Raw genomic sequence first — 27,740 nt, 5'->3', positions numbered from 1 at the left:
GATTGGTTCATTTTGAAAAGATATTATGCATGAACTGTTGTCTGCAAAATATATTCTAAGACACATAAGAGGCTAACTAGTTTGCTTTTAATTCTAAGTCAGACATTTTCAATGATTCTAGGAAAAGGGAAGTTTCTACACACAAATACTCCTGGATTAAAATCTCTTCTGTTTTTACTGGCCAGACTACGTAGATTCTCAGGGTCAGAATGGAGCTCTGGGCACGTCACAGTCCTTAAGAAGCTAAACAGCTGTTGTGATGAGCGAGACCAGATGCCCCGTGTTTTCCTCTCCATGCCCTCAATTAGTCTTGCCCCAGTCTCTGCATCCTTCGGCTCATCTTTGGTTCTTGAGAGTCTGAGGAGGGGGGAGGCAGCCTCATTCTTAAACCTTAGACCATAGGAAGGGGTCTGTGCTGCACTGGGGACAGCTATAGAGTTCTGAGAGGGCTGGGACAAAGAAAAGGTCACAGAGGACACAGGGTGAAAAGAAAGGGCTGACCAGGAGGAAAAGGAGAAGCTGGAAAGAAGAAGTGAGCTCAGGATCTTGCCATCATTCAGAATGTGAGAGGAGAATGAAAACTAGAAGAAAATTTCAGATCAAACAGAGGGAAACAGACAGCTCCTCATTTCTGTCTTGTTGCTCCTGTACACTTGGAAGGTGGGGACATGAAAACCAAGACTACCTGCTTCTGAAGTGTGGCGTCCTTTTCTCTTTCTAGCACCTTAGCAAAGAATATATAAAAACTCTCCTCTATTGGCTGGAAAAGTAATCTGGCCACAAGGGAGCCAAGATTATTCACTATATCATACACACCTACAAAACAAAAGAAAAAAAAGAAATAAGTCTTACTGGTTTTTCTACTTGAATTTTTATAGCACTATTAACATTTTTTCTCATATAATTTTTTAGATTAAACTTTTTGAGATAATTATAGATCCACATGGAGTTGTAAGAAATAAAAGGGAGAACCATGTACCCTTTACCCAGTTCCCCCCAAATAGTAAATTCTTGAAAAGTTACAGCAAAAGATCACTGATATAAATTCAGTCAGGACACAGAACATTTGCATCACTAGTACTTTTTTATAACAGTCATAATGCCAAGTTGATTTTTTTCTGTTTTTATTTCTACTACTTAGGGACAGTATTCAAAAATAAATGTGAAAAAATATTAAGACCTATTTAGCCACACACATGGGCCAAATCTTCATGACTGTGATGACCTCCCTGTAACTCTGGCACCCTCTGACCCCCAAAATGAGCCCCAGAGCTCTGCAGAAAGCTGGGTAAGGACAGGGAATCCCAACAGAGAACTTGCTGCCCAAGATACACAGGAAGGAATAGTCAGATATACATTTATAAAGACCTACAATTTTCAATCTTCAGGATTCATTTTTTATAATCTTCAGATTTATTTTTTCATGAAATGTATCAAACTACAGGGGCTTCCCTGGTGGTCCAGTGGTTAAGAATCTGCCTTGTAATACAAGAGCCTGCGCTCTGCAACAAGAGAAGCCACCGAACTGAGAAGCCCGCACGCCACAACCAGTTCCTGCACGCAGCAACAGATCCAGTGCAGCCAAAAATAAATAAGTAGATAGATATTTTAAAAAGAATCAAACTACAGAGGCAAACATTAGAAAGTGTCGTGAAGATAGCTCATCTTTAATTAAAACACTACAGAATTTCATCTTACCCTGATCCCCAAAATTTAACACGTTCAAGAATGTCATCACATATCGCTCGCCTGTAAATGGAAAAGAAAATAATTAGCATATCAAATACACAGTATTTTCTTGCTTCCTTTTCTCTTATTGTCTATTGTCTCTTCCAGTTGGTAAATACTGTCAAAGCAGAAAAATTAGAAACTTGGTTAATGACATGGTCCTTGTTCTAATGTTGATTTAAAATAATCTCAAAATAATAACAATTTGGAAAGTGCTGGTGGCTTTATTGATAGCAAAGTTACAAACCAATTAAAAACAACAAAAATCAATAAAACCTGATACGTTTTCTTAAAAGTATGAAGAGTTACAGAAATGTTAATAATAAAAATGATAATCTCAGGTTTTCAGGGAGGTCAGATAATCTGAGTGTAATTCTGTGAAATGAAAGGTCCATGATAAACTGCACAGACTCATCAGAAGTTTCCTCTCTGAGTGGAGAAAACTCTGTGGAGGCCAGCAATTCTCAGCAGTCCTAGTTCACAGTTCAAATCTAAGACAGTCTAACGCCTTCAAGGTAAAGACATTAGCCCTGAGCCCTATTCCCCACTTCCATGAATATTCTTATTATCCCTGAATGGGAAACACTGACCGCTATGGAGGAGGAGCACTGAGGAGGCCACAGCCCTGAAGGGCCAACTCTCTCCTCCTAAACACTTTCTCAAAGAAGAAAGCAGCATTAAGAGATGAGAATGTGATATTCTCTCAAGTCCCTCTCCCGATCCTTTCCTCCCTACAATGTCCCATTTTAGGCAGGGTGGTGGCAGGGACCTCTGCAGATCCTTCCAGGCATGGGCCCCCCAGTATCTCTGCTCTTCTCTAATCCATCCTCATCGATAACAGTTCCAGCTTTTGCAAATACAGATCTTAAGTCATCTCTTCTTTCACTCCTTTAAATGGCTCTATTGTGTTTGCAAAAAGTCCAAATGCCTTGGTTTTGCATTTGGGACCTTTTACAGGCTGACCTTTGCCAACAAAGGTCCATCTAGTTAAGGCTATGGTTTTTCCTGTGGTCATGTATGGATGTGAGAGTTGGGCTGTGAAGAAAGCTGAGCGCCGAAGAATTGATGCTTTTGAACTGTGGTGTTGGAGAAGACTCTTGAGAGTCCCTTGGACTGCAAGGAGATCCAACCAGTCTATTCTAAAGGAAATCAGTCCTGGGTGTTCATTGGAAGGACTGATGCTAAAGCTGAAACTCCAATACTTTGGTCACCTCATGTGAAGAGTTGACTCATTGGAAAAGACTCTGATGCTGGGAGGGGCAGGAGAAGAAGGGGACGACAGAGGATGAGATGGCTGGATGGCATCACCGACTCGACGGAAATGAGTTTGAGTGAACTCTGGGAGTTGGTGATGGACAGGGAGGCCTGGCGTGCTGTGATTCATGGGGTCGCAAAGAGTTGGACACGACTGGGCGACTGAACTGAACTGAAAGCTATCTTTTCAGCCTCCCTTCACCAGCCTCACCCCAACCCCCCACCATCACACTATCATCCTCTGCTACACCCTTCATGGAGGTTTTCACCCCTCCAGCTCTTCTGAGTCAGGCTGGGCTGGTGCTCCCAGGCTCAGCTGTTGGTATCCTCACCACCTGCAATGGCTTTTCTGCAGGGACCTCCCTGGGTTCTGGCACAAAAGGCATCTCTCTCCCACATTCTGTCAGCTCCCTGAGGAACCATGTCTCGGTCATCTCCATGCCCCTGGCTGCCTAGCAGAGCTCCTGGAAATGAGAGCACTCAAGAGACATCTGGAGAATGAGCTGTTTCCAAGTACACCCCTGTATCAGAGTTAACCACACAAATGCTTTAGTCTCTGCAGAGGGAATGAGCTCCTTGAAGCCATGTCCTGTTCCTCAGTCATCTGTATATTCTCAGCACATGACACACAGTGTTCAGGAAATGCGGGGGTAGAAGGTAACAGCACATATGTGTGTGTGAGTGTGTATATATACATGTGTATACACACACACACATTTTTGCTATAACAACAAATGATTTTAAATTTTTTAGAGCTGTAGCTTTCAGAGAAAAAGAATCTAGGTGTCCTTGTCAGGCCCCTTCCTTATTTCACAGCCATGGAGAGGGAGGCCGTAGGAAGTTCCTAAGGCCCTTTGCCAGCCAGGCCAGGATGGACCGAAGATGAAGCAGGCCCCCCTCGGGAGGCTCGAACATGTGGCTGACAACCTGCCACTGTTCACATGACTAGCCACACATGACTAGCCACAGCAGTACAGACAACCAAGTTAGGGCCTTTCCTAAACTCATTCAAACTGGCCTTTAAACTTCTGAAAGAAAAAAAAAAGTGCATTTAAGTAACTACCCATCCTCAAACTCCCTCCATTGTTTTGCCTGTTCTAACAATAATGTGAACTATCACAATATACAATTTCACTATAGCTACCTTTCTTTACCAAAAAATAATTGCTGTGGACTTCCCTGGTGGTCCAGTGGCTAAGGCTCTGTCCTCCCAAGGCAGGGAGTTTGGGTTTGATCCTTGGTCAGGGAACTAGATCCTACAAGCCACAGCTAAGACCCGGTGCAGACAAATAAATATTTATAAAAACCCAAACCTTGCCGAATACGTATCAACGTTCCAGGCCTAGCAGGGTGTCAGGGAGACAGTGGTGAACAGCATGCTCCCTTGCTCTCAAGAGTTAAGGCACCTTCACTCAGCTCTCCGAAGGTTTCTGACCTTTACTTCCTCCAGAAGTCCTGTGAACAGTTTCACTTTTGTGATGGAAATGTTACGGCCTCAGGCTAGAAACAGGTGTTCTCAAAGCTCGGGGAGCCCTCAGGCACCTCCTAGTTCTATCTTTTAAACCACCAATGAGGGAAGTGAGGCTTGGGGCTTCCCTTTGGAAGTATAATGAAGAAAAGTAAAGAAGGTGGACAAAGAAAAACAACAAGATAGGAACAGTGATGTTTGTATTAGAATGCTAGAGTTTTAGGAAACTTTTTCCTATTTTCCAAAATTCTTGTAATGGGATTATATTATTTTTATAATTAAAAGATAGTTTCTGAAGACATTAAAAAACATGTTCAGTAATAGATACATACATGTATAGACACATGAAATTTATAGAGAGAAACTACTACCTTCAGCAGCTTAAAGCTGCCTCCAATCTCATTCTTTGAAATAAAGCTGGGTATAAATACATACATATATATAAAATAAGATGTACTTTCAGCTTCTGGTTTGTCCTCTGCATTAGAGTTCTGTCACTGTTAAACTGGACAGTCCTAAGAAGTTGGAAGGTTGACCAAACTATCCCACCAGTGAATCTTATTGTTAAAGAAAATATATTTGACTTAACCCGAAATATTATCATGGCGACATGAAAAGAAATACCAGAAGCATTTCATGTTATTTTTTAATACTAATTCTTTGAAATCCAATATGTATTGAGTGCACTTACAGCTCATCTCAATTCCAAATGAGAAAAACTGGGTTCTTAGAAAGGTCACAAGGGGCTTTCCTGGTGGCTCAATGGTAAAGAATCTGTCTGCCAATGTGGGAGACACGGGTTCGATCCCTGATCCGTGAAGATCCCACATACTGTGGGGCAACTAAGTCCGTGTGCCACAACTACCGAGCCTGTGCTCTAGAGCCTGTGATCCGCAACAGGAGAAGCCACCACAAGAAGTCCGTGCACTGCAACTACAGAAAAGCCTGAGCAGCAGCGAAAGCCCAGCACGGCCAAAAGTAAACAAATTTTAAAAGGTATTTTTTTAAAAAAGCTCAGAGAAAGTGTATAAAATGTTCAGAAAATAAGATTATAGATAGAAGTGAAGTTGCTCAGTCATGTCCGACTCTTTGGGACCCCATGGACTGTAGCTCACCAGGCTCCTCCATCCATGGAATTTTCCAGGCAAGAAAGATTATAGATAGCTTTCTATATTTTCTAAACTTTCTGTAATTGATAGAATATTTCTATAATACAGTTATTATTACATATAATAATATATGTAATAATATTACATTATTATTCAGTGGGATTCTGGAATGAGACTCAGATTCAAAGTAAGTTGCTCCTAACTCTTGTAGGACCCTGCAGAAGTAATGTAACTTCACTGACGCTCAGTTTCCTCATCCATAATAAAAAGAACAATATCTTTCTTACAAGGCTGTGGGGAGATTTAAATTAGACAACTGAGGCATCACACTTAATAAATGCTAGTTTTCCTCTCCTTATTTAAAACCCTCCCAGCTCTGAGGCTCCTCTGACCCAGGGCCTCTAGGAAGCAGGTGGTCTGCATCCAGGCAACCAGCAGTTCTGTAGAATTCCCCTCGCTGATACTTTGTGTGTTTTTGGTTTTGGTTTTGTGTGTTTTTGTTTTTTGGCCATGCCACATGGCATGTGGGATCTTAGTTTCCTGACCAGGGATCAAACACATGCTCCCTGCATGGAAGCTTGAAGTCTTAACCACTGGACAGCCAGGAAGTTCCCCGTCACTGATATTTCAGTTTCCTGACTGCTCAGAGCAACCTTTTACTTACCTTCTGTCAAAATCTGTTTCAGGAAAGACTGTTTGAAAAAACTCCAAGTCAATTTAGCCTCTTCCCAATTTACAAAAGCCTAGAAAAAAAACAAAACAAAAAAACTCTAGGTATTGCAAGTCTAAGAATACAATAAATGTTACATGGGAGGCAAACTCAGTTTGGTCTCTAAATCCCAACTTGGATAGTCCCCACTAATTTTTCATTTACTGCTGCTGCTGCTGCTGCTAAGCTGCTTCAGTCGTGTCTGACTCTGTGCGACCCCACAGACAGCAGCCCACCAGGCTCCCCCGTCCCTGGGATTCTCCAGGCAAGAACACTGGAGTGGGTTGCCGTTTCCTTCTCCAATGCATGAAAGTGAAAAGTGAAAGTGAAGTCGCTCAGTCGTGTCCGACTCTAAGCGACCCCATGGACTGTAGCCCTCCAGGCTCCTCCATCCATGGGGTTTTCCAGGCAGGAGTACTGGAGTGCGGTGCCATCGCCTTCTCCATCATTTACTGCTAAGCACACAGAAAACATCCAACAAATACTGACAAAGAATTTATATTTCTAAATGTGAAGACAAAGGCTCTAGGTGGAAAAGCCTACCTGTGGGGCCTGCCCAAGATTCATTCACTGAGACCCCTAAAGAATTGTGCTGTCCCCTTGCTGCTGCCCTGGGAGTAAGCTGACCAATGGAAGATACACAATCACAGTCAGCTCTTCCCTTAAAAGACGTCTGAAGCATGCCAAGCTGCAAGACAAACTCTGCTCAATGTACTCCACATCTTAGTGCTCTACTTAGCCAACTTAGCCATTCAGGGTCCCTTCACACAGAGCATACGAATTTGGCTCATATATTTCAAAAGAAAGTAAGGCCTTCCAGATCAGTAAAGCCACAAAGAATTGGTATGACAGAGAAAACAAAACTTCTGATATGGCTCTTCTAAAACTCTCAGGGGAAGCACCCAAACAGCCCATTTCCTAAGGACAAGGAGGATAAGAAAGAAGCAAATGCTTAGGAAGGACAGAGGTCAACCTGTAAGAGACAGACAGGCAGCCTCGAAGCCGGAGAGCTGATTGCAAAATCTGAAGAAGGGCAGCTAGCTGGACAGCACTTCTTTGTTTCTACTTCCTCCTAATTCTTTCTGGGGCCCCTTGATCATGAAGGCAACCAAGGATTCCAGAATACTCGGTTTAGGTGTTAGGTTAAGGTACCTGCATTTTGAAAAGTTCTCATTAACTTAAACTGATGACTTTTCAAAGGTGGGATTTCAGGGGGCTCTTTAGGAGGAAACAGGTGATTCATAAGGGCAAGCCCACCACATCTCTCCAAAATGTCAACTTTAGCTATGGAACCTGTCCCAGTCACATGGGCCCCTGATCTTGGCCCAAAGTCCACCTATGCAGTGGACATTGTATTTCTGTAGAAATATAATGCATGCCACAATATAGTTTTACGTTTTCTAGCATCCTACAGTGATGAGTAAAGAAACTGGTAAAAGGCACTTTAAAATCTTTGATTAAACCTTAAATATTATCACGGCAACATGAAAAGAAATACTAGAAGCATTTCATATCATTTTTATATTAGTTCTCTGAAATCCAATGTGCATTGAGGGCACTGACAGCTCAACTCCAAATGCTCTGCAGCCACATGTGGCTGTTGCTTACCATTTATGACAGAGCAAGTTTAGAGCACCACTTGAAACAAGGGTCATTTCCAGTCCTCAAATCTTATCACCCCTTGGTTTCAGAACCTTTCTTTCCTATTTGGAAGGTAGTTTTGAATCCTTCCAAACCACACTGACTTCAGTGCATCACTGGACCAGGAGCCAATGCCAGGGTAGCTACAGTCCAGGGGTAAATTTTCCTCATGAGAAGGAAATCAGTCCTGAATATTCATTGGAAGGACTGATGCTAAAGCTGAAACTCCAATACTTTGGCCACCTGATGTGAAGAACTAACTCACTGGAAAAGACCCTGATGCTGGGAAAGATTAAAGGCAAGAGAAGGGGATGACAGAGGATGAGATGGTTGGATGGCATCACTGACTCGATGGGCATGAGTTTAAGCAAGCTCCCAGAGCTGGTGATGGACAGGGAAACCTGGCGTGCTGCAGTCCATGGGGTAGCAAAGAGCTGGACACGACTAAGCGACTGAACGACTGAACTGAATGAACTGAGAAGGAAATTGAACATTCACTTTTCCCAGAACAGAGTGCCAGACCTCCCTACACCACTAGGGGGCACTGTGGACCATATCATTCTCTGATGACGTACACTGATCCTGCCCATAGCTGGCTTCCTGGGAGCCAGAGCACAGCACCTTCTCTCTCTTTCACACTCTGCTCTCTCCATGCCGGGTGGCCCTCTGGAGGGGCGAGGTGTGTGGTCTACAAAGTAGTAACTGTGCTCTTTTCAAAGGAAATGAACAGTTACAGTGTGTCCACAAGGCTTCTGTGAAGCCTACTTGCCAGTCAGGCTGTGATTTGGTTTGGGAGGGTGGCTGCTGCTGCTGCTAAGTTGCTTCAGTCGTGTCTGACTCTGTGCGACCCCATAGAGGGCAGCCCAGGCTCCCCCGTCCCTGGGATTCTCCAAGCAAGAACACTGGAGTGGGTTGCCAATTCCTTCTCCAAGCCCTTAAAAAAATAAAAAGTTCTTTAGGAGAGTGCTATCATGAGAGTGTATCTGATCTGCAAGCTCATACACTTGAGCATTCCTTCCTCCTAATGCCTTCAGCTTAAATGGACCCACGGTTTAGAAGGAATGGCCACACTGCTTACTAACTGCAAAATGCTCATTAATGATAGAGAGGCAGGAAGTTTGAGCAGAGATTAGGTTTCTACTCAGAGGCATCTGCTAAGTGGTAGAAGAAGAAGTGCATTCTTAGGGATTTTACTGTTCTGAATGGATTTGTCACTTGGAAAGGTCAAAAGAGGCCCCTTCCACGAAATCTAGCTGAGCTGGTCTATCCGGCTGTGAATTTCTCTAGAATCCCCTGACCAACAAACCATTCCACTGCCTCCCTGTACTGATGGAGAAACTGAGGTACAGATGGCGAAAGGTGATGGGCAGTACCTCTGGAGAAGGTCTGGAATCACAACTCAGGGCTCACTGTATTTTACCCTAAGTTTTACTCTTCCACTTCCCAAACCCCTTTGACTTACAATGGTCCAACCAGCTGCATCTTTACCACACAGTCAAGAGTCACAGGGGACATGGTCCCGTCCCCTGCCCTCCATCACCTCCACACCCTACACGGCACTCCTCTCTCTCCCTCTTGCTGCAGGGCTGTTGACTGCCCTTTGTCCACACTCCCATTTCCACACACCCTCCTTTGTCCTCATCACTTGAAAAATGACATATGATTGCCACTGCCTTCTCCTGATCTTAAACCTTTTCTCTCCTCGTGGCAGGGTTCAGGTTTTAGAGTTGAGCTCAGGGACTAGAACTCAAATTACAGCTCCTGACACTTTTTTTTTTTACTTCACCAAGTGGCTTGCAGGACCTTAGTTCTCCAACCAAGGATCGAACCCATGCCCCCTGCAGTGGAAGCTGAGTCCTACCTACCAGACTGCCAGGGAATTCCCTACAGCTCCTGACTTACGGAGTACAAAGGCCATGGGCAAGATATTTAACTTTGCTAAGCCTCAGTTTTCTCACCTACAAAATGGGATAGGAAGTCCTATCTCAGGACTTCAGTGCAAATTCTGAGCGCAGGGACCCCACCCAGGGTACCTGGTACAGTGCTTAACACAGATGCTGCTCAGTACATGACAGCTGTGTTAAATTCCTCAGCTTTACCTGAATACTAGCTGATCTTGCATATTAAACCACTCAGAAGTATCAAAGAGTACAAAAGATGTAAACGGCAGCCATTATTTGAAGTGTCATTATTTTAAGGCTAAATAAATATCTTTAAAGAAGATGAAATTCTATAAGAGGAGGAAAGAAATCTCCTAATTTGGTCAAGTTGACAGTAAATGTAATTTGTTTGACCAGTTTTGTACAAAGGAGCCCCCAGGACAGAAAGCTGCTCCAGAGAGTCAAGTTAGGCTGGTGTAGGCACCCACTGCATTCAGATTCAGCTCACTTCTTTTCTTAAAAAAAAACAAAAAACAAACAAAAAAAAACACTTAAATAATGAATTGCTCTACCTGGAGCCTCCCAATCTTTAAGTAAAACAAATAATTACTTTGGGCAATAAGCTAATTTCTTTTGGACGAATTCAGAGCATAGAGATTAAACACACAGACTAAGGTTTTTTTCACAAACAAAAGTTAGAAAGAAGTGGGCCCAAAGCCAGCTGTGTGATTTGGGGTGGATCACCTAACTCCTCTGAACCTGTTTTCTCATCTGTGAATTGGGAGACAACAGTATTTACCTCATAGGGTTACTATGAGGTTTAAGGACAGAAGTCCAAGTGCTTAGCCTAAGGCCAGGCACAGAGTAAGTATGCAGTCAATGGCAGTTATTACAAACAATTCTTTGACAAAGTTCAAATACTTCCACAGAACTCTGTAAGTCTTTAACAGGGGCCTCAGGGGTCGTGTAGACCAATAATCTCACCTTAAAAGTGAGGACCCCTGGGACTGTCCTGGAGGTCCAGTGGCTAAGACATCATGCTCCCAATGCAGGGGCCCTGGGTTCCATCTCTGGTCAGGGAACTAATTTGCATGCTGTAACTAAGACCTGAGACAGTCAAATAAATAATTTTTTTTTTTTAAGTGAGAACTCAGAGATCTGGAGACCTACTGCCTCCCAAATGCACAGGAAGCTCCTTGAAGCTAAGCAGTCACCGTCCTATGTGTTTGTATCCCAGAGAGCACCCAAGCAGGGGCTGGGCTCTGTCAGGAGGACTGCTGCCACAGATTGAAGGTACACTCGACCTTCTCATGCTCAGGCCTCTAACAGTATGAGCACGGGTACTTTCGTGACAGGTGGACAGATGAAGCCGCTGAACTCTCAGCAGTCAACAGTGTCCGCCTGGCTAGGATGCTCCAGCGGAGCTACTCCAGCTCTGAGCGCAGCAGTGAGGTGCTGGTGACGGTGTGGGCTGTCATTTATGGATGAGCACTCGTGCCAGGCCACAGCATTAAGCACCTTATGTGCCCCGTCTCATCTGGCTCTCACAACCACCTTAGGAGGGAGGTACTCTTACTTAGTGAAGGACAGGGGAGCCTCGTGTGCTGCAGTCCATGGGGTCGCTGAGTTGGACACGCCTTAGCGACTGAACAATTCATTATGCCCATTTGCTATATAAGGAAACTGAAGGTCAGAGTTCTGAGCCCATTACAGGGTTAAGTACACACTTGTCCGACTCTTCCTCTTTTCTCTCTGCCTGTATTAACAGTGCAAAAGCTGCACTTGAAAATACTGCTGGGCACAGGCACTGGCCCAATACGACAAGTTGGCCAGGCCTGGTACAGGTGGGCCCTGGGGAATACTCGAGGAGAGGAACTTTTCTGTACTCTCAGATGCGCTCTGTGGGCAGGGAGCTCCAGGTAAGAGAAGAGATCTGGAGTCCTGATCCACTAAGCCTACAGATAAGGCACCATGGCATCCAAAAACTGTGATGCTGATTTAGGCGAAAGGTAAGATCAGAATGGAGAGCTCTCTTCTAACAAGAACATACATGGCTTTGTTACATCAGATCTGGTTTTTCTTGAAAAGTTGTACAACAAGATTCCTAACATTCTGAGACTTGAATTCCAAATACTTTATTACATTTTTCAAGTAATCATGGAAGAGCTTTAAGGAGAAGCCCAGCTGAAGCCTTACCTCAACTCAGTGAACCACCTCCAGCGAACAAACAAGTACGAGAAAAAGAGAAAGTGGATCAGCCCAGACAGAGCAGGTCACAGAGCCACCACACAGATGCAGTGTGGTAAAACACCACAGGCGTGACTCCTGGGCCAGAGACTCTAGCTCTGACCCCACAAGAGTCGGGAGATAAAAGTCAAATGGACCGAGAGTTGAAGTGTTGAGTAGAAAGAGATTATGCCTCCCTCCCACCCATCAGCCTCTGGAAGCCTCAACTGTGTACCTGGGGAAGCGGATCATCTGAGAGAGTGGCCTGACACTAGACAAAGGAACCCTGCAGGGGCCTTCGGTTACATCAGCACCTCCAGACTGCCCGTGCTGGAGGTCAGGCCCGGAAAAACCAAGAGACGGCAGCAAAACAGAGAGCGCGAGCGTTGGGTGAGAGCCTGCGCTCTGCTTCGAGTCACGCCTATCCGGCTCCTGGCCTCACTCTGACCCCCAGCCCGGGCAGGTATTTAGTTGCTAAGCCTCAGCTCTAATAATGTCAGCCCCAAAGAGTTGCTGTAACCATTAAATACAGTATGTAAATCATCTGGCACAGGGAGTGGCAGAGGGTTTCTCATCTGGGGGCAATTTTGCCCCCCAGGGGAGCATCTGGAGATATTTTTGCTTGTTACAACTGAGGGGTGGTAGTTACTGGCATCTAGTGGGTAAAGATCCAGAACGCCGCTATACATCCTACAACGCAAAGGACAGCCCCCACAACAAAAATTATGTGGCCCACCCTGGAGAATGAAATGGCAACCCACTCCAAATCCCAGAGACAGAGAGGCCTGGCGGGCTACAGTCCATGGGGCCACAAAAGAGTTGGACATGACTTAGCAACTAAACAACAAATATATATATATGTGCACATATACATTATGTATCTATAACTGAATCACTGTACCGTACACCTGAAACTAACACAACGTTATAAATTATCTACATTTCAATAAAAGCTTTTTTTAATTAAAAAAAAAAATCATGCAACACAAACTGTCATTAGTGCCAAGATTTAGAAACCTTGGCTGAGCACATAACAGGCACTTCATAAACGTGAGTTATCAAATTATCTTTGTTACTGTAACTATAAACAATAAATTGTCATTTCTTTCCCTCAAGGATAACCAGCATCTGTGATTAAAATGATAAGAGACAAAATACATTACTTACTCTACTTCTTGTCATACTGGGTAACAGATCTGTCATGCGGGAGACAGGAAGAGCTTGTTGCTTGGCTGATTCTGGGGAGCCCAATACCTTTGCAAAGTAAATAACATAGCAGAGCACCAGAAGTGTAGTATAGAAAAGCTGAAACAAAGAAAACAGTGGGTTTTAATTACACTGTTTTAATGTAAGCATAATTAAGAAGGGGTTTTCCGGGTGGCTCACTGGTAAAGAATCCACCTGCCAATGCAGGAGATGAGGGTTCAATCTCTGGGTCCTAAAAATCTCCTGGAGAAGGAAATGGCAACCTACTCCAGGATTCTTGCCTGGGAAATCACATGGACAGAGGAATCTGGCGGGCTACAAACTCAGCAACTAAACCACCACCACGACCACCATAACTAAGATGTGCCTCTAGATTTGACCTTAAAGGCCAGTCAAGAAATAGAACTGTCTTAATTAACTGTACTTTCTATTGAGCAATGACTCACCTTCTGGAAAACAGTACTAGTCAACAGTACTAGTCACTAACACTCAGCTCCACTGCAGCATCTCTGGGGAAGGCATCACAACACTCCACCTGACTGGGAGAATAGTTCTTCCAGGCAGGCAGAACATAACTTCCATGACAGACACCCACTAGGGCAACCACGCAGCAACGTCAGATACATTCTTAGAGACTTGTATCTGGCCAAAGGGACGGCTTTCCCACCTAGACAGCACACCGTGAGGATCCACGTGTCCTGGCTGTGCTAATATCCAGGGATGTGCCATCATCTAGGGCTGAGGATTTTCCACGAACCCTGGAAACCTGTGACATTATGATTAAAAAGCAGAATTGAGCTGCTGGCTCTCCTCTCTGCCCAGCGCATGGACAGAGCAAGAGCTACCACAGGACTGGGAGGGAAGAGGAGATAAAAGGCCCCACAACTCCTCCCTCTTCCCATCTGAGACAGAAAGATGGCTTCTGGTGAGGAGCAGCAGCCTGGGGTTTTGTCTGCAGGTTGGGGAGAAGTATCCCAAGAACCCCTTTTTACAAGTTCCCTTCTTCACTCTCACCCTGAGAACAGCACTGCACAGTAGCTCAAGAAGGACTGGGATCTCCAGGCACCACTTTCAATCTGGAAATATCAAGGCTTATCGTGTAAAAAAGGCACACATCAAGGACTAAGAGGAGTTTGGATTTAGCAGGTGTAAGCCCTCTGCTTTCCAAACCCATCCACGCCTGAGGACAGACCTTCCACCTGCCATCCTTCTTTCATGCCTCAAACCCTTTAAGACACAGCAGTGCTGTGGGAGCCACGCCATCTAATGCCAATGTCCTCTGTAACAAGCACCTTTTCCAGCCCCCTTTCCTGCCTCTGTCACCTTCCCGCTGACCAGAGCCTGGGGAGGAGCAACAGTCTCTTCACAGAGTATCCTAACTATAGGATCCCTGCCACCCCTTTTAATTGAGGAAAAATTCACATAACATTGACCATTTTAATCATTTTACAGCATACAATGCAGTGGTTTTTAGTACATTCACAATGTTGTATAACCACCACCACTATCTAATTCCAGAACATTTTTCATCACTCTAAAAGGAAATTCTTGGCCCATTAAGCAGTCACTCTCCATTCTTCCATCCCCTGATAACCACTAATCTGCTTTCTGTCTCTATGGACTTACTCTGGACATTACATATTAATGGAATCATATAATGGGTGGCCTTTACTGCCTGGTTTCTTTCACTTAGCATAATGCTTTTTTTTTTTAACTTTACAATATTGTATTGGTTTTGCCATATATCAACATGAATCCACCACAGGTATATACGTGTTCCCCATCCTGAACCCTCCTCCCTCCCCGTACCATCCCTCTGGGTCGTCCCAGTGCACCAGCCCCAGGCATCCAGTATCGTGCATCAAACCTGGACTGGCGACTCGTTTCATATATGATATTATACATGTTTCAGTGCCATTCTCCCAAATCATCCCACCCTCTCCCTCTCCAACAGAGTCCAAAAGACTGTTCTATACATCAGTGTCTGTTTTGCTGCCTCGTATACAGAGTATCCAGTATTCTTGCCTGGAGAATCCCAGGGACGGAGGAGCCTGGTGGACTGCCATCTATGGGGTCGCACAGAGTCGGACACGACTGAAGCGACTTAGCAGCAGCATACAGGGTTATTGTTACCATCTTTCTAAATTCCATACATATGCGTAGCATAATGCTTTCAAGGTTCATTTACATCGTAGCACATATCAGTATTTCATTTTTACGGCTGAATAATACTCTATAGATATACCATATTTTGTTTATCCATTCATCAACTGATGAACATTTGGTTGCTTCCACCTTTTGACTATTGTGAATAGTATTACTACAGACATCTGTATACAAACTTTTGTTTGATCACCTGTCTTCAATTCTTTTGGGTTATATATCTAGGACTAGAATTGCCAGATTATGTGGCAGTTCTATATTTAACATTTTGGGGAACTGCTAAATTGTTTTCTAAAGCAGCTGCACCATGTTACATTTCCACCAGCAATGTATGAGTATTCCAATTTCTCCATATCTTCAACAACATTTGCTATTTCCTATCTTTTTGATAACTGCCATCCTAGAGGGTGCAAAACAGTATCTCATCGTGGTTTTGATTTACATCTGCCTAATGACTAATGATGGAGAAGGCAATGGCAACCCACTCCAGTACTCTTGCCTGGAAAATCCCATGGACGGAGGGGCCTGGTGGGCTGCAGTCCATGGGGTCGCTAGGAGTCGGACACAACTGAGCGACTTCACTTTCACTTTTCACTTTCATGCATTGGAGGAGGAAATGGCAACCCACTCCAGTGTTCTTGCCTGGAGAATCCCAGGGACGGGGGAGCCTGGTGGGCTGCCGTCTCTGGGGTCGCACAGAGTCGGACATGACTGAAGCGAATTAGCAGCAGCAGCAGCAATGACTAATGATGCTGAGCATCTTTTCACGGGCTTATTTATATATCTTCTTTGGAGAAATATCTATTCAAGTCCTTGAGCCACTTCTTGGGTGGTTTGTCTTTTGTTATTGAATTGTGAGAGATCTTTATCATTCTGGCTGGCTAGGCTAAGTCGCTTCAGTTGTGTCCAACTCTGTGCGACCCTATAGACAGCAGCCCACCAGGCTCCCGAGTCCCTGGGATTCTCCAGGCAAGAGCACTGGAGTGGGTTGCCATTTCCTTCTCCAATGCATGAAAGTAAAGTGAAAGTGAAGTCGCTCAGTCGTGTCCAACTCTCAGCGACCCCATGGACTGCAGCCTTCCAGGCTCCTCCATCCATGGGATTTTCCAGGCAAGCGTACTGGAGTGGGGTGCCATTGCCTTCTCCGCTTTATCATTCTAGACTGACTCTTTTTATTTGAGTCATGATGCCAAGGGTTGAGGGACCTGCTTCAGGAGGAACCGGGAGGCAAGCTGGAGAAAGGGGAATCCCAGCGCCATAGGTGGGGCTCCCCTGCTGATATGAGATGCTGTTAGCTCTTCAACCTCTCCCACAGAGACTGACAGACAATGTCCCAGAGAAGAACTTCCACAAGTCTTATGATAAGGATGCCAATAAAACTCAAACTCAGAACTGGCCTAGCTGACCTATGATCTATGACGTACCCTGGGTGGGAGCTACAACAATCAGAAAATCATAATGCAAGTACCTTTCCCAAGAAGAGTCAACCAATAACTGGGCATCTCTATGACCCTCCAATCCTATTAGGGAGAGTACATCACAAACAATGATGAACACTGAGAATGGCAGTTCTAGATCTAATAAACTGTGGCAAAATAATCAGAAGTAACATTTCTAAAACATGCAATTGTTGCAAGCTGCTTTTAGGAAGCAATTCTCATTCTTAATCTACAATTTTAAATCTAGCTCTTCTATGTTTCACAGAAATAGCAGCAGTTTTTGCCTAGGACACAGGAAAACATTTTCACATAAATCATTACTAAGAATTTTAACTTGCTTTCCAATATATTAAGAACAATTACAAATTAATTTCAACTATGAGATGGTCTGATAACTATTTGATCTTAGGTTTCATTTTTTAAATTAGCACCTATAGTCTAGCTATGGGGGGCTTCCCAGGTGTCTCAGTGGTAAAGAATCCACCTGCCAAGCAGGAGATATGGGTTCGATCTCTGGGTCCTGAAGATCCCCCGGAGAAGGAAATAGCAACCCACCCCAGTATTCTTGCCTGGAAAATTCCATGGACAGAGGAGCCTGGCAGGCTACAGTCCATGGGGTCACAAAGAGTCAGGGACATGACTTAGTGACTAAACAACAAAAACAACTCAACAACAACAACAACAAATAAGTTATATATTTAATAGAACTAGAAAGATGAATTAGAACTAGAGAATGGGATAGAATTGAAGCCAAAACTGCTAAAACTGAAAACATACCTCCTATGACTTGATTCACGCCCTCTGAATTAGGAGAGATTTCAATCTAAGTTTAAAAGAGGCTTGTCAGAGATTCCAGCTATTCTGAAAACGATTGAAATTCAGGGAAAATAACAGACAATTTGATTCCTACCCCACCCCCTTGCTGCTTTTTTTTCTCCTCCAGAAGACTGTCAGACAATCAAAGACCAGTTTGATACAGGCTTGCCCACAGAAGATCTAAAGAAGCTTTCATGTATGAGAACAAGCTTTCATGTTCCCCTCACAGTGGGGACATGTGGCCTTGGACAGACGTGGCAGCCAGAGGAGAAGCAGTGCCAAGACCATCTTCCTAGAACTTACAGCCTTCTCCACATGCATGAATACTGCAAATGTAAACCATGCAGTAACAAGAACAAGAAGTAAAAAACAGATGGAGAAACCGAGATTATACAGAAGTTAATTTAAAAGTCATAACTCTTACCTGGGCCAAAGAGAAAATGTACAGCCCCCAGTGAGGCAACCACAGCACAAGAAGGGCTGTCAGGACACTCTTGAGGATTACTGACAGGCTCTCAGCAATCACCTGCAAACCCATAGTGAAGGGTATACTTTAGAGACATTATTAAAACTAAAGAGGCAAAGGAATCCCAGACAATCTTGGATAATGGTTACCCTGGTGGTAGGGGTGGGTGGGTAATATGGTTGGACACAGTATTTATAATGTTCTACTTTGGGACTTCCCTGGCAGTTCAGTGATTAAGGATTCACCTTCCAATGCAGTGGGTTTGATCCCTAGTAGGGGAGCTAAGATCCCACATGCCTTTTGGCCAAAAAACCAAACATAAAACAGAAGCAAAACTTTAACAAATTCAATAAAGACTTTAAAAATGGTCCACATTAAAAATTTTTGTAATTAAAAAAAAATACTGCTCTATTTCTTGGGTTGAGTAGTAGGTTCATGGATCTTTAAGATTTATATATATGCTATATACTACGTTGTTTTGTATGTATAGCTTCCCTGGTGGTGGTTCAGACAGTAAAGAATCTGCCTGCAGTGCAGGAGACCTGTGTTCGATCAGTGGTTTGGGAAGACACCCTATAGAAGGGAATGGCTACCCAAAACCAAAAACGGTCCACATTAAAAATTTTTTTAATTAAAAAAAAAAAAAAATACTGCTCTATTTCTTGGGTTGGGTAGTAGGTTCAAGGATCTTTAAGATTTATATACTATATACTAAAATGTTTTGTATGTATCAAATAATACACTTTAAAAGATGAAAAGTTAATATTATTATACAATTAAATAGAATCACTAGGAAAACCTGAAAAACCTCTATGGCCCTCTTAAATTCTTATTTAAACTAGTAACTTCTCTATTAGCAAACCTGTTCTTCATTAATAGTGCAGCAGAGTTAAGTTTCAACCAAGCCCATCTGACAAATCTCAAGTGAATGAACTAAACTGATCATGTTACCTTTTTTCAAATATATTTTACATGGAAATTTGAAGAGCATTCTCTCTTATAAAAACATTTTTAAAACACCACTCTTTCGTTTATTCTTCTCATTTCTCATTCACAGCAGAAAGCACACTGACCTTGAGCTTGACAAACATATGTGCTTGTGCCAAGACCCAGAAGGGCTCTCCCAGAAGTTCCACCACAGCTGAGAAGCCAAACACCACCACTCCAGTTCCATAGTGGGGGACGACGTGAGGATCAGGCACTTCGAGCAACTGTAGCCAGACCCAGCCCAGGAACAAGGACCAAAACACACCCAAAGGGACTCTAGAAAAGGGAAAAAAATGTCTTTTAATATGCTAAATATAACAATAAAAATAAATATATATTAAAATAGTAACACTGAACAGAAAAGAAATATAGTCATGATAAAAACAGCTACCACTTATTCCGGCACTTACCACATGCCAGGCACTATGATTCAGCCCGTTCATCTCTCTGAGTCCTCACATATTACTCTGTCATTACCCCCACTCACAGATGAAGAAACTAAGGCTGACAGGCACTGGGTAGTTCGGCCAAGGTCTTATTAAACGGCTAGTCACGGGCAGAAGAAGGACTCGATCCCGACCTAACTCCAAAGCCTGCTCCTACCCACTGTGTTACACTGACTTACAACTCCCAGAAGCGCCTGCTGTTTTCACTTAGAATGACTAAAGAATGGTATAGAGCTGGTCTTACACTTCAAATAACTGGTAGTCCAGTGCACAGTCTCCCTTCAGGTGTGACCAGAAGGCTCTTCAGCATGACTGGGTGGCTAACAGTCATTCCTCTAATAAACTAATCACCTACCAGCCCTTACAACAGTCACCTCCATGAGGTAATAAAGAGTTATGCAAGGGAAGGACTGGGAAACCATTTGAACCACCAGCCCTCCCGGCAGGATCTAAACTGCAAAAGAGCCATTACAATTTTTAGCTGATATACTTGGTCCTCAAGAATAGTCTAAAAGGCTCAGAAGTGAAATCAACAAAACAAAATAGAGGAAAGATACAAAGAAACAATTCAAAGGCTTTCAAAAAATAATAAGTGGCTGTTAAAAGATCAGAAAACACTGTAAAGAGAAATGGTTAGGAATAAAAAAGATGGCACAGGCTCAGTGGGAATCAAAAAAGCAGAAACAACCTCTGTTGTTTCTGAGGCTGAAGCGGGTAGAAATGGGGCTAGAAACGTGGCATAGAAACCCCCACCCAAAGCCTTCTCCTGGCTCCTGACTGTCCTGAGAGAAACAGCCAGGGAAGCTCCTTCACACAGACGTCCTCCACTTCCTGCCCCATGCCAATGGCCCAGAAGTCCATTGCAAAACCCAAGCTGGAGACTATTCAGCTTTAGGCAAGAAATCTATTTAACTTCTCACACTTACTACACTTGCCTCCGTGAAACTGTCTGCGGCCAAAGCACAACTCACGTGAGCCACAGGAGGTTGAGAGTCTGGCTCCAGTCTCGCTGGGCGGCCCCACTCAGACATGCTCTACGGAAGGCCTCTCTGGCCAGGAAGATGGTGGTCGAGTAAAGCAGTGTTAGCCTATCAAGGAAAAGCAGAAATCAATAGGATGTGTAGTTTTTTCATAGAGACAACTTCGGGGATTTTCCAGCAACCGGGAGGAGGAAAGGTCTCAGTTATCTTGGTGGTGATATGAAGGAGCAATGGCTTCTTACAGAAGCCCCTTCCCCAACTAATTGGACCCACACAGTAACAGAGTTAGGAACCCAATAAGGGACATATGAGTGTGTGCCCACAGAGAGTTATGCCCAGGAGAGAAACTGCCATAGCGGCCCCCCCAGGCTGCAGCCTTTGTGCCTATGCAGAGGTGTGGCTCTGACCATAAGGAGGAAAAAAGGACAAGATATGACCCCACACAGAGGGCCTCCTGGCCACCCTGACACTGGTGACCTAATGGCCCCTGTGAAAGAAGTTAAGGCTCTCCTGGACAATCTCAATGCAGGCAACGAGGTTGGCAGCCATGACTGGGGCTGCTGTAACCCAGAGGAGCAAGGCCTGTCTGCATCGTTCCTGGAGGGCAGCACCTAGGTGGATCCTCCTGCACCTTAGCAAAGAGTAGCTATGGTGCCCTTTCCTCAGCAGGCAGTGACCTGGATGAAGCCAGAGTGGGGACGGCCCAGGGCAAAGGTACCTGAGGTTGCCCAAGGACCATCCTGCAACTCAGTGCGTCAGCCCAGATGAGACTGAACCGTAACTTAAGCAGGTGGACAGGCCAGACAAGGGCTGTCGGTGCAGGGATCTGGCAATCGGGAAGGCCAGCTGGGCAGAGGCCCAAACTGCTTTAAAGTCTGAGTACATGAGAGACCTTGGCCCTCTTCCTTCCTGTTTTTACCTCAGCATTTCTCAAAGTATGGCCCCTACTTCAAAATCACCTGAAAAAACTGTCAAAGTGCAGTTCCCAGGCACCTCCTCAGCCCCACCTAGTGCAAAGCTCACCAGAGGATTCCTTTGCCCACCAAAGTTTGAGAGCATTCATTAAAGCTCCGAGAACAGCACCAAGAGCATATGTTCAGGAAGTATTATTATAGATGCAAAATGCTGTCTGGAACATACTGTCTTGTTTACCAGAATGTGAAGACACACCTGAGAACCTGAGATATACTGAGCACGCACATCGCTTCATATACTTTTGTGTCATTTGTGAAGACAGAATATGTGTGGGTGTCCATGAACAGACAGGAGGAGAGTAGAAGAAACAGAATCTAAAAGACAAAGCAAGCTGGCTTTCTAAGAGCCTCCGAGGAACTGATGACAAGGACTCAGTTCTCATCCCACTGCCACTTTCCAATTATAAAATTCACTAAGGAGGGAGGGAAGGTGGCTGCTCTGGCCCTGCAATTACAAAGCACATCTTCACGATCTGCAGAACTCCTGCTTCCTTTGCTGTCAGCAGGACAAGAACACAGGATTATACCTGAGTTGGAGTTTGCAGTGAATTACTCCCACTCCTCTCCTGGGTTCTAAGAGCAGGCACAGCGGAAGAGCTGGCAGAGAAATGTGCATTTGGAGGCAGCTAATGGAAAACACACCATGGGTCCATTAAAAGCAACATCGCCCGCTCATCCCCCAAACCCCGCACGCTCCTCTTCTGCCCACTGCTAAAACACTCTGCTTCCGGTAAAGGTCCAGGCTTCTAGAATCTGAGGGTGACACACAGGTACAGTTTGAAGAAAACCCAACTTGGGATGTGAGCTGTGGACAACGCCAGGGTACACTCCTTCTTACCTGACATTCACTATGCCAACGATTTCCTTCGATAGGAAGCGAAGAATAAACGCATTCAAGACAAAGGTGATTAATCGAAACAACACCTACCAAAAAAAGAAGACAAATACATAAGAATAAACTATATTAGGAAGGTTTACTTTGCTGAAATGAACACAAGATGGCTGTTCTTCTTAATGTAATGACATAAGAGGCTTTGTCAGAGAGATTCTTTCTAAAATGTTCAAGCGGTCTGTACTGCTTCTGAAATCTCATTCCTTGGGGTCTCTTGGCACTCCTGTGCAATGGTCAAAGAACCCAAGGTGCTTGGAAGTCTCCCTAGTTTACTGATAAGAAGAGGGAAGCCGTGACAGATTCACTGAATTTCTTCAGGTTCAAAGTCAGGCACTCCAGTGGGCAAAAAGGGAATTCTAGTTAGTGCTTCACAATGGCCCTCACTCCAACCTATTTAGAAAGAGCATGCGCTTAGCAAGTGGAAGTCTGCATGATATAGCAGACTTAGCAGGAATCATGGCGTCTAATGTCTCCTTCTTTTCTGCTTAGTAATACCTAAGGATCTGATACTGACGTTGAATCTCTTTCAACTTTAGTTTTGTCAATTAGGAAGCAGAAAAGGCTATATGCATTTACTGAATATTCGCCACTTTCCAGAGAGATGAAATATTTTTTAAACAACTGCAATAATATAAAACAGAGGGAAAAGGAAAACAGTCTAGCTAATGCCATTGGAAAAGGAAATGCCCCAAGATTTTCAAGCCTCTCAATTCAAAAAAACCACCTGAACAAAGAATTCTTCCCATGAGACAGAGAAAAACAGGTTGTGATTAAATGAGGTTGCCAAATGAGGATAATGGCTGGGGTGCAAGCCTCATTAAGTGACACCCCCTCTGCAACCTCGCAGCACCACAGGTGTAACTCAAGGGCACTCCAGTGCAAATGATGCAAATGACAGATCACTTCTGTGTCAAGCACTCTGAGTTACACATGAACAGTTATTATCTGGAAGATTCAACTGAAGTATGCCAATGGACCACAGTGATATTTCCCACAGTATATCTCTGGGAAAAGGTATGACCAAAAGGGACACTGCAGTCTAACATGGTCCCCAAAGTGTCACAAAGCAGCAAGGTCTCCAAAGCCAAGACATCACAATGTTAATCTTTATGGAGTCCAAGATGACCTTTTGAAAATCTCAGGAAAGCTCGGTAGCCTCTCCTGAGAAAGATGCAGGTACATACATAAGACACCAAATTCTGTATTCAGTTTTAGAGATTTGAAACAAATTCATGTAGCTCTTAACAGAAAAAGTTTTCTCAGCTCAGCATCTCAACTCACCATTTAGCTAAACTTGTCTTTGAATTTTTGTAAGCCTCAATTTTCATCCCCATCAAATGAGGCTATCTGTCTCACAGAGTTGATAACAAGGACCAAACAACACCATAGAAGTGAAAGCATTTTTGAAAAATGCATACAATAAAAGGAATTAATAATTTCACTATGGCTGGCTCAGAGTGAAGACAGGCAATAAACTCTCAAATTCTTGCAGAATAGAGTGTAATTGCAAAACTACTGTACCTCAAGTGCCTGCACTGTAATTTGAAAAAGCACACAAGATTGAATTAAAACACTCCAAAAAACCTAAACATTATGGCTATTACACACACACACACACACACACAGACTTCCTTGGTGGTCCAGTGGTTAAGACGCAACACTACCAGTGCAAGGCATGTGGCTTCCATCCTTGGTTGGAGAACTAAGATCCCACATGCTGTGACCAAAAAAATAAATAACCACATAAACACATTTATGTTAACTTCAAAGTTATTGTTGCTAATAAACTTAATGTCTCAGGCCATATCCATACTTAATTGGCTTAAGTTAAGGTTTGAGCTAATGAAGCTGTAAGGTTATTCACATTCCCCATATTTGCTCCATATTGTGGCCCTTCTTAGCAACATAGTCTTCATTTAATTTTGTAAAGGACTTGATAGTTTTTTCTAAAAAGCCCTTTCACACCTGTTAATTAGCTGAACCCTAAAAGCAACCAGGTAAATGCACAGGAAGCAAGTAAGTCTCAGATCAAAGGGTTTGAAAAGCAAATGACCCAGCCTGACCTTATGGCTAAGGCTATCAGACTCCTAGGCTAGTGGCTTTTCTGCTATGACTTGTTTTCTTTTTATGAAGCCAATCTCAGTAGTAAGATATCGTCAAAGGTTGAAGAATCAACCTTATGGATAAAGTACTGAATTCAAACAGCTATCAATGTGCTGAAATAGAAAAGAAATACAACTAAGTAACTTGGGATTCACCTAATTTAGGGTTACATGAATAGCTAACTAAGTGCATATTTGTGCAAGGAATTCTACGTGCCTTACGTAGCTCGTCTCATTTCACTCCTACAATAACCATTTTAAAAGTTCGTATTACCATAATAAAAACAGCTAACATTTAGTAAGTATTTACAATATGCCTAATGACATTATGAGGTTGCATTATCATTCTCATTTAAGATGAGAAACTGATGACTGTAGAAGTCAAGAGATTTTCACCAAAGGCAGGCACTTAGCCAAGTGGCAAGGCCCTAACGTGAGCCCTGGTCTGCCTGATTCTTTCTCTCAACCTCCACGTGAAAAGCTGCCTCACTAAAATAAGGCGGAGAGTAGATTCAGGGCTTTTGTGAGTAAGGGTTGAAAGGCTCAAGGGCAAGACAGAGAAAAAATGAAACACATGAATGACCTGACTTCATGGCTAAATGACTTAGAATGACCAGGTTCTAGGGTTAAAAGAATCTTTACGACAACATTTGGATCAACTGACATGTATCACATCTGACAGATGATAAAGATTAGGGCCAAGAAGAGTAAGTGATCTGTCCATGGTCATACTGCCGGAAGGAAGATGTAGTCAACATACTACTGTGTTAAGTAACAATTATCCATATAAGCCCAACCCAGTCTCACAGCAATCTTATGACCTAGGTACTGTTATTACTCCCATTTTATGAGGAGGAGTCTTGGGTCATGCAGCAAGCACATGATAGAACCAAGATTCCAAATCAGGCCTGTGTAAACCCAGGTCCCTGTTCTTAGCTATGCCATACTGTCTCTCTGAACTCAGTGGGGGTTAAAGTTTGAAAAAAATTGTTTGAGGTAAGGAGTGGGACATGGATAAAAACATAAACAAACAAACAAAAAAACCCTGCCTTAAAAAAAATATATTCTAGAGCACCCAAGGCATCCCTCCCCTACTGCCATATGGGAAAAAGAATGCTCAAAGGGGAAAGTGATTTGTCTGCAGTCTCCCAGCTCTGGGCCCAGGTGTCCCCTCTCAGGCGCCACCGCCTCTCGCCAAACCCCTCCATATTAGCTGTGTCCAAGCCGGAATAGGCTCTCAAGGGCCCGAGGGCCTCCCCGTGAACCCCGGCTGCAAGACGGGCTGGGGCCGGTCCCCCAGAGTACCTGAAGGAGCAGACCTGAGGAGGCCAACCGAGCCGCCTGGCCCAGCACCTCCCGGCTGCCCATAGCCTCGGCGCACGGGCTCTGTCATCAGGAAACGCCGCCGACAACCCACTTCGTCTCGAGAAGATGGCGTCACCGAGTGACTCGCTCGCTGATTAGCAGCTTTCGTACGGCGGAGGAGGGGCACTGGAAGATCTGGCCCTTTAAGGGGGCGGGAGTGGGGCTGCGTCAGTGTAGTTGCGCCGCCTCACCGCTCAGGTTTGTGTTAATGGGTGGTTTGTGTGTCTATCCCTCAGTTCAGTTCAGTTCAGTCGCTCAGTCGTATCCGACTCTTTGTGACCCCATGAATCGCAGCACGCCAGGCCTCCCTGTCCATCACCAACTCCCAGAGTTCACTCAGACTCACTTCCATCGAGTCGGTGATGCCATCCAGCCATCTCATCCTCTGTCGTCCCCTTCTCCTCCTGCCCCCAATCCCTCCCAGCATCAGAGTCTTTTCCAATGAGTCAACTCTTCGCATGAGGTGGCCAAAGTACTGGAGTTTCAGCTTTAGCATCATTCCTTCCAAAGAACACCAAGGACCGATCTCCTTTAGAATGGACTGGTTGGATCTCCTTTGCAGTCCAAGGTACTCTCAAGAGTCTTCTCCAACACCACAGTTCAAAAGCATCAATTCTTCGGCGCTCAGCTTTCTTCACAGTCCAACTCTCACATCCATACATGACTACTGGAAAAACCATAGCCTTGACTAGATGGACCTTTGTTGGCAAAGTAATGTCTCTGCTTTTCAATATGCTATCTGGGTTGGTCATAACTTTCCTTCCAAGGAGTAAGCATCTTTTAATTTCATGGCTACAATCACCATCTGCAGTGATTTTGGAGCCCAAAAAAATAAAGTCTGACACTGTTTCCACTGTTTCCCTGTCTATTTCCCATGAAGTGAGGGGACCAGATGCCATGATCTTCGTTTTCTGAATGTTGAGCTTTAAGCCAACTTTTTCACTCTTCTCTTTCACTTTCATCAAGAGGCTTTTTAGTTCCTCTTCACTTTCTGCCATAAGGGTGATGTCATCTGCATATCTGAGGTTATTGATATTTCTCCCGGCAATCTTGATTCCAGCTTGTGTTTCTTCCAGCCCAGCGTTTCTCATGATGTACTCTGCATATAAGTTAAATAAGCAGGGTGACAATATACAGCCTTGACCTACTCCTTTTCCTATTTGGAACCAGTCTGTTGTTCCATGTCCAGTTCTAACTGTTGCTTCCTGACCTGCATACAATTTCTCAAGAGGCAGATCAGGTGGTCTGGTATTCCCATCTCTTTCAGAATTTTCCACAGTTTCTTGTGATCCACACAGTCAAAGGCTTTGGCATAGTCAATAAAGCAGAAATAGATGTCTTTCTGGAACTCTCTTGCTTTTTCGATGATCCAGCAGAGGTTGGCCATTTGATCTCTGGTTCCTCTGCCTTTTCTAAAAGCAGCTTGGACATCTGGAAGTTCACAGTTCACGTACTGCTGAAGCCTGGCTTGGAGAATTTTGAGCATTACTTTACTAGCATGTGAGATGAGTGCAATTGTGTGGTAGTTTGAGCATTCTTTGGCATTGCCTTTCTTTGGGATTGGAATGAAAACTGACCTTTTCCAGTCCTGTGGCCACTGCTGAGTTTTCCACATTTGCTGGCATACTGAGTGCAGCACTTTCACAGCATCATCTTTCAGGATTTGAAAGAGCTCAACTGGAATTCCATCACCTCCACTAGCTTTGTTTGTAGTGATGCTTTCTAAGGCCCACTTGACTTCACTTTCCAGGATGTCTGGCTCTAGGTCAGTGATCACACCGTCGTGATTATCTTGGTTGTAAAGATCTTTTTTGTACAGTTCTTCTGTGTATTCTTGCCATCTCTTCTTAATATCTTCTGCTTCTGTTAGGTCCATACCATTTCTGTCC

The 27,740-nt window shown here is 44.0% G+C and overlaps 1 protein-coding gene across 6 annotated transcripts in view; it reads right to left on the bottom strand.

Moving 5' to 3' along the window:
• The window catches only part of RFT1 (RFT1 homolog), a 48,244-nt gene extending 22,298 nt beyond the window's left edge, over positions 1 to 25,946 (bottom strand). For 5 of the 6 annotated variants that reach the window (XR_002183353.2, XR_011563017.1, XR_011563016.1 and 2 more), the window contains exons 1-9: positions 25,792 to 25,946; positions 22,331 to 22,416; positions 20,510 to 20,626; positions 19,179 to 19,368; positions 18,064 to 18,165; positions 13,183 to 13,320; positions 6,224 to 6,302; positions 1,699 to 1,749; positions 686 to 816 (exon numbers count right to left, since the gene is read on the bottom strand). Coding sequence is in view for 1 of the 6 variants with exons in the window: in XM_019984901.2 (XP_019840460.2) it covers positions 686 to 816; positions 1,699 to 1,749; positions 6,224 to 6,302; positions 13,183 to 13,320; positions 18,064 to 18,165; positions 19,179 to 19,368; positions 20,510 to 20,626; positions 22,331 to 22,416; positions 25,792 to 25,854 (957 nt within the window). In the remaining 5 variants the exon portion in view is untranslated. The remainder of the gene's footprint in view (positions 1 to 685; positions 817 to 1,698; positions 1,750 to 6,223; positions 6,303 to 13,182; positions 13,321 to 18,063; positions 18,166 to 19,178; positions 19,369 to 20,509; positions 20,627 to 22,330; positions 22,417 to 25,791) is intronic. The other variant, XR_011563018.1, reaches the window with a different exon arrangement.
• Between the last annotated feature and the right edge of the window lie 1,794 nt (positions 25,947 to 27,740).

The sequence above is a fragment of the Bos indicus genome, chromosome 22, assembly GCF_029378745.1.
Source record: "Bos indicus isolate NIAB-ARS_2022 breed Sahiwal x Tharparkar chromosome 22, NIAB-ARS_B.indTharparkar_mat_pri_1.0, whole genome shotgun sequence".
Lineage (NCBI taxonomy): Eukaryota > Metazoa > Chordata > Mammalia > Artiodactyla > Bovidae > Bos > Bos indicus.
The sequence above is the reverse complement of the archived record's forward strand: the minus strand, read 5'-3'. Positions and strand labels throughout refer to the sequence as shown.